Source organism: Carex rostrata, chromosome 6, assembly GCF_964058835.1.
Source record: "Carex rostrata chromosome 6, lpCarRost1.2, whole genome shotgun sequence".
NCBI lineage: Eukaryota > Viridiplantae > Streptophyta > Magnoliopsida > Poales > Cyperaceae > Carex > Carex rostrata.
The window spans coordinates 2778893-2791093 of NC_135923.1; the positions used below are offsets into that span (position 1 = coordinate 2778893).

General features: G+C 31.8%; 1 protein-coding gene across 2 annotated transcripts in view; it reads right to left on the reverse strand.

Annotated features, from left to right (window-relative positions):
* Positions 1-1472: 1472 nt before the first annotated feature.
* LOC144555131 (cytochrome P450 71A26-like) overlaps positions 1473-12201 on the reverse strand; it is a 69761-nt gene continuing 59032 nt past the window's right edge. The window contains exons 1-2 of one of the 2 annotated variants that reach the window (XM_078303366.1): positions 2537-3498; positions 1473-2295 (exon numbers count right to left, since the gene is read on the reverse strand). In XM_078303366.1, coding sequence (XP_078159492.1) covers positions 1684-2295; positions 2537-3460 — 1536 coding nt within the window. In that variant the 5' untranslated portion in view covers positions 3461-3498 and the 3' untranslated portion in view covers positions 1473-1683. Of the gene's footprint in view, positions 2296-2536; positions 3499-12201 lie in introns of those variants that run through there. The other variant, XM_078303365.1, reaches the window with a different exon arrangement.

A 12201-nucleotide genomic window follows, 5' to 3' on the forward strand; every position in this document is an offset into this window, starting at 1 on the left:
ATATAAATACTTGGAAGACAAGATATTAACACTTAAAAAATAAGATATTAATACTTTGATGTGTAACTTGTTATAATCATTTTCATGGTGAGGTATAAATACTTGTTGGCGATGAGTTCAAAAGTACGTCATATGTAAAAAAGTATTTGCAAGTTTAGGTATAAATACTTGAATCACGAGGTATATATACTTGTTGGCGATGAGTCTAAAAGTATGTCATAATGGATCTCATTTGAATGAGAAAATTGCATTAAAGATGTTCATGGTTTAGATTTGCAAAATTTCTCACAGATCGTCAGAAATATAACCGAGATTGAATGGAGAAAAAAACTCACCTCTAAAAATGTGTATGGTCCCCCCATACAGTTTCAGTGGTCCCCACATGTATAATAGTGCTTGTATGTTTAGGAGATTTGGTTCGGAAGACAATTATTTATGCAAAAATTGTTTATCTCATAGAGATAAATACTTCCTTGCGTAGGTATTAATATTTTAGAAAAAAAAAATCAGTGCTGGAGTTTTTGTAGTCTGGGGTAATTATGGTAGTTATAGTGTGGGTACATTGCAGGTACTGTAGTGCGGATATAATTATCAGCTCCCTAAATTTATATGCAAAATTTATAAATTTGGATTAAGTTAAAATAAAATCAAGCCGGCAACAACAAAATACATAACTTAATATTAAATTTTAATTATATTTTTTAAATTCATAATTTTTACATGCAAACTCATAATTCAGAAGTAGATTGATCTTGATAATTTAAATTGATCATGTTAAACCAATTCAAAAAATCTTGATGTCTGCTCAACTAGGCCTTGTGAAAATGTAGAGGTTAAGATGGGCTTTAAGAAATTTCACAACAAATTTGATTAATCAAGCTCGGCCTGTAAAACAAATGGGCCATATATTGAAACCAAGCCCAATTGACCAGTAGTATTATCTGACCTTCTCTCGCTGGCATGTGTGCCTTCGTCATCACCTTAAGAGAATTTCTTGCCAAGATCCAACCGGATATTCCGACTCAGTCTCGACTTGATGTGGCACTAGCTGTTGGAAAGGTTGTGACTGGTTATGTTCCACGTAGAATCGTCATTATTGCCAATGCAATGCACAGTTTAGGACTGCTAATGGACGAGGTTTAGCTCAAACTCTGATTTAAATCAGATTGCCAATATCTGTAATCGAATTTAACTCTTATTTAATTGTGCTTAAAAATTGTTTGACAAAATTCTGCAATTCCCTGCTGGTATGCAGCTAAACAAACTTGTGAACATGGACATAATAAAATTGATATTCTTTGCTCTTTTATGCAATTCAAAAAAAATAATCTAACTTATCTTTTTTTTGAAACCTTGACAGTGGCTGTCCAGTAGCAATAATCTAACTTATCAAACACAGAGAGGGGTAACCAAAGGGAGTGCATATTCTCTCAGATTTCTAACCACAAGCATAGAGGTACCACAAACATTGATGAACAAGTTCAATGTTAATATATATATAGTACCAAATTTGATCATTACCCAAATTATTACATACAAAATATGAAAAGTGGTATTACAGCATTATAATCATTTCTCTGAACATACCATCATAAACCTCTTATATATCTTACCAAATATTATTTTACATAAACTGCCACTTATTCCACTATAATAAGGCAGAAACTAGTCTCCGGTTTAATTTTAGCTGTGAACATTTTTAACAACGAGCCGAAGGTCATCCTTCCTATGCACAGAGAATCCCGGTGACTCACCCATGTTGAACTCCTCCCTTGTCATTCCATAAGGCAACTCCCAATCGAAACGATGTATGAGATTTGCTACTGCAAGCTCTGCCGTGGCCGCACCAAACAATATACCAGGACAAATTCTGCGTCCTGCTCCAAATGGGATGAGCTCAAAGTCAGTGCCTTTGTAGTCCACTTGACTACCAATGAATCGTTCTGGCATGAACTCCTCGGGCACCTCCCATGATTTTGCCTCCCTCGCAATGGCCCACGCATTGATAAGAACTTTGGTCCCTTTAGGAATTATGAAACCATTTATTTCACATTCTTCCATTGATTCCCTTGGAACCAGCAAAGGGAGAGGAGGATGTAGCCGTAGGGTTTCTTTGATTACCGCTTTTAGGTAGCTCATTTGGTTCAGATCTTCTGATCTCACCATGTCACCATGCTTTACTACTCCCCTGACCTCTTCTTGTAGCTTCTTCATGGGTTTAGGGTTTTTTATGAGCTCAGACATTGTCCAATCTATGGTGATATATGTTGTATCAATTCCAGCAGAAAATGCATCCTGAATTTGATTGAGCAGGGGATATAATTATAAATTCAAGGTGTTTAACATAATTGCATAATTAATTAATTTTTATCCTTTTTTTTGTCATTTTCATCCATTTAGCAATTGTAATAGCTGTAATATATTTCTTCATATCCTGAGACCATTGACAGAATGATTTCATTTCAGGACTCCATTTTGATAGGTAAGTTCAATGATTTGAAAATTCCAAAAATAAAAATAAATATATGAAACTTACCGCTAATTGCCCTTTCATTTGATCCATGGTGAGGTCAAAGTTGATGATGCTAGGATCATTCTTCAAACTAAGTAAAATATCAACAAAATTATTTTGTCCCTCATTAGTCTCTCCCCTTTCAATATGATGTTGAATTAACTCTTCAAAAAACTTATCCCACTTTATTCTATTTCTACGAGCCCTCCGGCTCAATCCAATAAACCCTTCTAACCATAACAAAGAAGGGAACAAATCGCCAAAACTATATCCTGCAAATAATTTAAAGTTCTCCTCTACCATTTCATGCATCATGGCATACCTCTGTTCTTCCATAATAAATTTTCCAGACACAACCCTACAAATTACATCACTCATGAATGCGAACAAAACCTTGCTTAATTCTATAGGATCCCCTCTTGACTTGGAGGCATGGTGGCTAATCTTCGCAATCAAATTACTAACTTCCTCCTCTTGAATTGTTTTATAGGAGGCAATCTTTTTGGTATTCATTAAATGGATTGTGAAGATCTTTTTCAATTGCCTCCAATTCTCACCGTAAGGTTCAAAGGCCACGTCACCAAAACGAAGGATGTCAGAGACGACAGCAGAAGGCCGAGTGGCAAAGGTGAGGTCATGGGTCCGCATGATCGCAGATGCCATATCAGATGATGAAACAATTAGGAATGGTGTTTCACCTAAATGAAGTAGCATGAGGGACCCATATTTCAGAGATAGTGAATAGAGAGATTGATGGTATAAAGATCCTATTTGATGGATGTTCCCTATGAATGGAAGCTTTGGAGGTGAAGGTACCAACTTTTCATGGCTCTTTGAAAAGTTTCTTCTCTTTACACTCAAGTAAATTATGAAGATAGATAACAGAGGTATAAAGAGTTGTGACAGAGTCTGCATGACAGTAAAGATCATCTCTGGAAGAGGCACCATTTTTGCTATCTGAGTGTGTCTTTTTTCTTTTCTCAAAAGTGTTATATGATTACAAGTATTTATAGCACAACTCGAGGGGATGACGACACTTGAAAAAAATGACGTTATCCTCTCAGCTGCGTGCAGAAGTTTTGCTTAGTCTCTATAGAAATTCTTTAATTACCTGCTTACTCTATGTGAAAATGCCTTGCCAGTTGACACCTAATTTGTTTTATCTGTAAAAAGGGTATCTGGAGTATACAACTTGACTTCTAAGTCCAACAATTTGAATGGTTTTAAACCATCCAAATTTCCGAAATAGTTGCGGATCAACAGCAGAATAATGTCGTTCCATTTCAAATATATAGGTACAATGATGTCAAATTTGTTTAAAATTTGATAAAATTAAAAGGTATGTCTTAAAATTTTCTTAGCATGAAAAATGTACATCTTTAATTTATATTATTAATTTGTGGCCCATGTAAGCACGATAAGTGAAGTACTTAAAAAGAAATTATTATCTTCATAATTGTTGCTAGCTTTTCACACATTTCCATCCATTGCTCTTCGTCTGATAATATATATACATACATATATATAGGATGTGGCTAATATGCTATGGGTTGCATAGAGGCCTCCCATGCTACGGCTCAATATTCGAGTTTTCAAAATCCTAACGGTCGATTCGAACTGTTCATCTTGTTCTCCATATTAATATGTGTTTGGAGACCAAATTTTACATTTTTTGGAAATTTTTTACTATTTTTTTAGATTTATTGAATATCGCTGTTTTTTATGGTCCAGATTTGTCTCAAAAACAATGATTTTCAATAAATCTAAAAAAATAGTAAAATTTTTTCAAAAAATGTAAAATTTGGTCTCCAAACACATATTAATATGGAGAACAAGATGAATGGATCAGATCGACCGTTAGGATTTTGAAAACTGGAATATTGAGCCGTAGCACGGGAGGCCTCTATGCAACCCATAGCACCATAGCCAAGTCCCATATATATATATACACACACACACACACACAGATATATATATATACACACATCCATACACACACACAACGCACACAAAGACACACACACACACACACATATATATATATTCAATAAAGAGTTGAAGTCAAGCCACTCAACTATTAATATTCATAAAAAAAAAAAAAAAATTTCGAGTTTCGAACCTATAACTTCCCACACAGAGAGCATTACTTTTGTCACTAAACCAAAACTTAGTTCCCACATAATTAATAACTTGTACTTTTCTATTGACATTTACTGTGTTGTTCTTTTAATTCCTTTTCCCAAGATTTATACATTTTATATAAAAATATCCTTTTGCCTCCTTGCATAAAAAGCCATTTTAGTTCTCTTACAATTCCAAAGTGGCAAATTTTCTCACTAATTTTCATATATAGTCAATATATAGGTCTTTACAAAAATTCATCTGGATTTCCAACATATACATATGCTCACATAGAGCAAAGCTAGGGTGTGATGTACTCACCAAGAGGGTTTGGTGAGCACAACTCCAAAAGTATATTGGATTGACTTCAAATGCTGAATCCAAACTGTTGAAATCCATGTACTTCATGAGTGATGCATGTACATGCAAAATTTTGAAAATTTCGAGTTTATTTGCTACAAGGTCAAGCGGTCAAAAAATAAACATTTTATAAGTTAATTTATAAGTAGTTTGATATATTCAATTTTTATTATTTCTTTGACCGCTTGACCTTGTAGCAAATAAACTCGAAACTTTCAAAATTTTGTATATACATGCATCACTCATGAAGTACATGGATTTCAACAGTTTATATTCGACTTTTGAAGTCGATTCAATATACTTTTGAAGTTGTGCTCACCAAACCCTCTTGGTGAGCACCTCACACTCTTTTTATTTGCTGCAATTTTTTCTAGACGATAGTTAGCATCTTTTTAAATTGCTCCTCGTCTGATAATATATATATATATATATATACAAACACACACACACACATAAATACATGTGTGTGTACATATTTGTATATGTGTGTGTGTACATATTTGTACGTATGTGTGTGTATATATATAAATATATGTACATATACACACACACATAGATATATTGAATAAAGGGTTGAAGTGAAGCCTTCCAACTACTAATATTCTCAAAGAATTGTTTTATGGTTTTTTTTTTTTTTTAGTTTTGAACCTACGACTTCCTACACAGAGAGCGTTGCTTCTGTAACTAAACCAAAACTTAGTTCTCAAATAATTAATAACTTGTACTACTGTGTTGTTCTTTTAAATTGATTTTTCTAAGATTTGTATATTTCATATAAAATCTCATTTTGCCTCCTTGCATAAAAAGCCATTTTAGAGTTCTCTTATAAAATTTCAAAGTGGCAAATTTTCTCACTAATTTCCATAGTCAATATGAGCAATTCTTTAGAAAAGTAAACGGTCATGAATCGTCAAGAGGAAATATGCGCAATTTCCGTTATTTCCATGTAATTGAGGGTTCTCACTAATTTCCATATATATATATATAGTCAATATATAATTTATAAAACTAAACGGTTAATGATAGTCAATATATATAGTTCATTTTTTTCAAAACCAGATTACAATTCCTAGATGTCGGCTAAGTTAGCATCTCTCAAATCTAGTCTTTATATCTGATTCCGGTATGTATGAATTAATTTTGCATCAAGAAGAAATGTCACATCCCATCAAATTATCTACCTGATTAATTAATTCTTTATTAGACAGTTGCTCAAATATTGACGTAATGAATAGCTAGTAAGTTTTAATCTACACTGGAACAAAGTATATAATGTCAAATTCGTAAATATTATAGCACAAATTTGCTAAACTTTTAAAGAAAATAAATATCATATTTAGCACAAATTTTCTGTTGAATATTAATTAAAAAAGTTTAATTTAAATTTCTTGAAAAATAATATGCGATTTTGAAAAATTTACTTGTCAAATTTTAATTATGATTTCGCATTTGGTCCATAACACACTGTTTGGATGAAGAGTAGAGGAAGGAATGGGAGGTGAATAATAGAAGGGAATGGAATAGAAATAAAGGAAGATTAACCTATTTAATCTCTCTGTGTTTGGATCATTAATGAGAGAAAATAAATTTAACTTTTCTTTTTGTTTTATTTTTTGTTTGATAGATTAAAATTTAAAAGATTAATGAGAAATTTGATGACGGTTGTAGAATTGTGATAAAATATTTGTATGATAATTATATGATTCGGAAAATAACATGGAATCAACGCAAAAAAATTTGCTTGTCACATCATATAATTACATGCGTCACACATTTTTTGAGTGTGGTCCATATAGTTTTAATATGTGGCTGATCTCATTTTCCTCCCGTTCCCTCTCCATTCTTTCTTGTCATCAATATATAGTTCATTTTTCTCTAAACCACACTTTAATTCCTAGATGTCGGCTAAGTTAGCCATCTCTCAAATCTCGTCTTCATATCTAATTCCGACGTGTATGAATTAATTTTGCATCAAGAATAAATTCACATCACATCAAAATATTTACATGATTAATTAATTCTTTATTTGACAGTTGCTCAAATATTGACCCAATGAATAGTAAGTCTTAATCTACACTGGAATAAAGTATATAATTAATGTCAAAATCGTAAATTTATACCATTCCTAATTTGCTAATCTTTTGCTAATCTTTTAATCTACAATGGAACAAAGTATTGTTGCTCAAAATATCTACCTTATAGTCTACTGGTTAAAGCTCTATTTTGTGCGGTTGAGAGGACATGAGTTCAAACCTCACTCACCACATTGTGCATTTTAATTTGGATCCTGATAACAATCTCTGCAGCTTTATCCCCGCAAAAAAACCCGCACAAACTGTCAAAAAAATAATGGGGGGACCGCTTAGTCATTAATAAACGTTTCGTAAACTGTTAGTATTTAACTTGAAGCATCAAAGTATTTATCTTGAATTTGCAAAGTATTAATCCCTATGCAATGATCTCTATTTATGAAAGAATAAATCAATCCATCAATTGTCCCCGCACAAAATTTCCTTTTTTTTTTAATCGTCTCCGCACAACTGGGGACCATTAAATAAACAATCCTCTCATAAATACTTGTTAGTTATCCCCGCTAAAATTTTTTTTTTTTTTTTTTGGATTGTCGCCATACAACTGGGAACCATTAAATAAATAATCCCCTCACCCAATGATAAATACTTCTCAGACATAATGATAAATATTTTATATTACATGGATAAATAATTTATGTTACATGGATAAATACTTCTCAGACATAACTGTAACTTTTAGTAAAACATCAATGATAAATACTTCTCAAGCGTAATGATAAATACTTTATGTTAAATGGATAAATATTTCTCAGACATAATTGCAATTTTCTTATGTATAAATATTTTCTTATAATTTTGGACGAAAATTTTAACTGAGAATTTTTATTCTCTATTATGTATGTACGCATGCACATTATAATTTTCTTATGTATGTATGCACATATATGTTGATCCTTGTATTTTTCTATTGGAGATGCAATTTTGTTGGAGACCTTTAACCAAGAGGCATCATGTAATGGATTACATACACACTCCTTTTTTGACATGTTGGATCTAATACAACTAATTATGTATGAAATTTCGGTCCAAACTAGTTCATAACCAAACGTTTTGGCAACATGAGCCCATTACGAATTTTGGGTCAAAGCTTGATCACATGATTACTAAGTGGTAAGGACATAACTTCTATGCAAACATTGTATTGGATTCTGAGGAGTATATGTTATGTTTTATCACATGAGATTGTATATGTGCAAAAGACAATATGTATATATGTTGCATGAATTGAAATATGTTATGCTTTTATATGAATCCATATATAATAATCGGCCCAACAAAAGTTTAATGTATATTTTTCATATAAATAATTTAAACCATATAACATTTTTTTTAATAATTGATTGTTATCAATTTTTATTAATTTTAAATTGTAATTTTCAGTAAAATATATATATGTGAAAGACAACGATAAATACTTCTCAGAAGCAATGATAAATACTTTATGTTACATGGATAAATACTTCTCAGACATAATTGCAATTTTCAGTAAAACATATGTACGTCAAAGACAATGATAAATATTTCTCAGATATAATGATAAGTACTTGTCAGAACAATAATAAATAATTTATTGAACTTTATTCTTGAACTTGTCAATAAGTAATGTTTAATCAAATCAAAGTATTATCATGTCAGGGACAATGATAAATACTTCTGCGTAATTTCTTGAACATCAATAAACAGATAAATAATTGTTAGCGGGAATTATTATTTAAGGACAGTATAATTAATGCGGAGATTGTTATTAGATGGCAGTATAATTAATGCGATGATTGTTATTAAAGGACAGTAATTAATGCGGGGATAAATAGAAATTCTTAGCGGAATTAATGGGGGGATAAAAGACAGTTAAAGAAGTTAATTTGGAGAGAGGAAGGAGAGAGATAAATGAGGGAACAAAGGTGAGAAAAATGATATAATTATTCTTTTAATTTTAGCTCTCCTTATAAAATTTTTCTAATTTAGGTCGTCTTTCTCTTGGTGTCTCCCAACAATATTGATTGTGCTTATTTCACTAACCAGGAACGATCAGAGAGTTGATCCTGTTTGTAAATCAAGAACAGTCCTTTAGTTATTAGCCGATCGATCCTGATTCTCACAATCTAGAACTGTCTTGAAAAAGCGTTGATCCTGATTCTCACAATCTAGAACGGCCTTTTAAAAAGAGCCGATCTGATTCTCACATGAAGAACGACTATTAAACCAATTAGCCAATCCTGATCCGAAATTTTTATTAATATCCAAAAAATATATTAAATTTAAAAAACTAACCACCATTTCATGTTATTTTGAAATCTACCCAAACCGCAAAAAAAAAATTTGCGGTTTCATCCCGAATTACTGCAAAAAAAAAAATCGGTTCAATGAGATCTGAAACCGCAAAAAAAAAATTGCGGTCACTCCAGACCGCAAAAGTTTTTTGCGGTTTTGTCCCAAAACCAAAAAAAAAAATTGTGGTTTCATATCAGGGGCTATAAGGCCGCACCATCCCATTTCCTTTGCTGCATTGCCTCCACATCCCCCTGCGCCATCCCTTTCCCTTTTGGAGCTCTGACTGTTTGATCGATCGGCTCTTCTATTCAGGTATTTTTATTTTTTTATTTTTATTTTAATTTAGGATATAATTAATTAGTTTATTTTGAATGGTTCAGAATATTGTCTGAATAATTTAGAAATTCCAAAATTGTTTAGAATAATTTAGAAAATTTCAAAATGGTTTAGAATAATTTAGTAAATGATTTATAATATATATTTCCCTATTAATTTTGAAAATTCCAAAATGGTTTACAATATTGCCCTATAAATTTAGAAAATTCCAAAATTATTTAGAATAATTTACAAAATGGTTTAGATATTGTCCGATTAATTCAGAAAAATTCTAAATGGTTTATAATAATTTAGAAAATTCCAAAATGGTTTAAAATATTATCCGATTAATTTAGAATATTGTCTGATTAATGCAAAGTGGCAAATTTTCTCACTAATTTCCATAGTCAATATATAGTTCTTTAGAAAAGTAAACGGTTATGAATTGTCAAGAGGAAATATGCGCAATTTCCGTTATTTCCATGTAATTGAGGGTTCTCGCTAATTTCCATATATAGTCAATATATAGTTCTTTATAAAACTAAACGGTTAATGATAGTCAATATATATATATTATAGATGTTGTAAATAAAACAGTTGTAACAGAGTTTGTATAGCCTTGTGACAGATTAGTTGTAATTGACTATTAGTCAAAGGTTGATTAGTTGTAACAGACTATTAGTACGTCAAAGGTTGATTAGTCAAGACTTGTAATAGAGTTGGTCAAGACTTGTAACAGATAAATTAGTTGTAACTGACTATTAGTCAAAGGTTGATTAGTTGTAAGAGACTATTAGTCAAAGGTTGATTAGTCAAGACTTGTAATAGAGTTAGTTGGTCAAGACTTGTAACAGATTAATTAGTTGTAACTGACTATTAGTCAAAGGTTGATTAATTATATAGTGGGTATATTTTGAGTATATTAGTAGTGTGCAAGCACACAATACTGTGTTGTAAATGGTTTTTCATCTTCTTTTGATACAATGTGTTGATTATATTAATGATTTATGCTTATTAAATGCTTTGCAATCTCTTTTCTCAATGTGTTTTCTATTGATTTGTAAGATGTGTTATCAGTTTGAATGTGAATTGGGGATTGTAAAGGAATATTGGGTTGGTACCGGGAGAATTATCCAATGAAAGCATTTTGGTACAAAAAAAAAGGAGGCTAGTATTTCCAAGATATTTTCATGAAAAAAATGCACGAACCCATTTAAATAATAGCACCAACATCTGACCAGGTGGGGCCCACTTTTGTTGGCCATGAATTTGCTGGGGTGGGTCCTCCATAAACTGCCCTTGAAAATACTCAAGTGGGTCCCAGGGGTGTCACCCTTGGAAATGTTCAAGTGGGACCCATGTTCCCTCCCCTTGAAAATAATTTGGTGGGCTCCACGATGCTCCCCTTGAGAATAATGTAGACAGTGGTCAAATTTGAAAGTATTTCCAACGGCTCTTTTTTCAAGGGTAGTCTCTTGAAAAAAACTAGAAAATAGTATTTCCAACGGTCCCCTTGGAAATACTGACTATTTCCAAGGAGGGTATTATCAACGGTAGTATTTTCAAGGGTAGCGCTTGAAAATGGCGATTTTTGGGTTTTTTTCAAGGGTAAGTCATTTTTAGGAGCATGAAAAAAGAGTGAATTCTAGTAGTGTTAGTTGTAACAGACTATTAGTCAAAGGTTTATTAGTCAAGACTTGTAATTTAGTTCATTTTTTTCAAAATCAGACTACAATTCCTAGATGCCGGCTAAGCTAGTCAGCCATCTCAAAAATCTAGTCTTCATATCTGATTCCGGTATGTATGAATTAATTTTACAACAAGAAGAAATGTCACATCCAATCAAAATATCTACCTGATTAATTAATTCTTTATTAGACAGTTGTTCAAATATTGACCCAATGAATAGTAAGTTTTAATTTATACCATTCCTAATTTGCTAATCTTTTGCTAATCTTTTAATCTACATTGGAACAAAGTATTGTTGCTCAAAATATCTACTTTATAGTCTAGTGGCTAAACCTTTATTTTGTGTGGTTAAGAGGACATGAGTTCAAATTCCACTCATCACATTGTACATTTTAATTTTAGCTCTCCTTAATTATAAAAAAATTCTAGTTCTTAGTCATTCTTTTTCAGATGTTACAGCTTAAAAATGGAGCTTGAATTTCTCAGTTAGAATGCAATTCAAATTCTCCTTCTCTATTATTTTCTCAGGACAGATAATAAATGTCAAAACAAAACAGAGATGTTACTTTAGAAATTATGTGGAAAATTTGGAGAAATCAAAATATATATGGTCCGGGAACGTGGTCAAGTCAAACATTGACTTTAACCTTACTGATAATGAAAGGTTAATGAAACCTTGCAATTTGGTCCTTTATATTGATCATTTTGAAAAGTTGCATGCTTAATTACTTGTCTTGAATCTGATTTTTTTTAATACAGTGTCCACAACAACAACACGATGGTTGAGAATGTGGATATTATGTCATGTTATTCGTGCATGACATAATAACTCATTTTCTC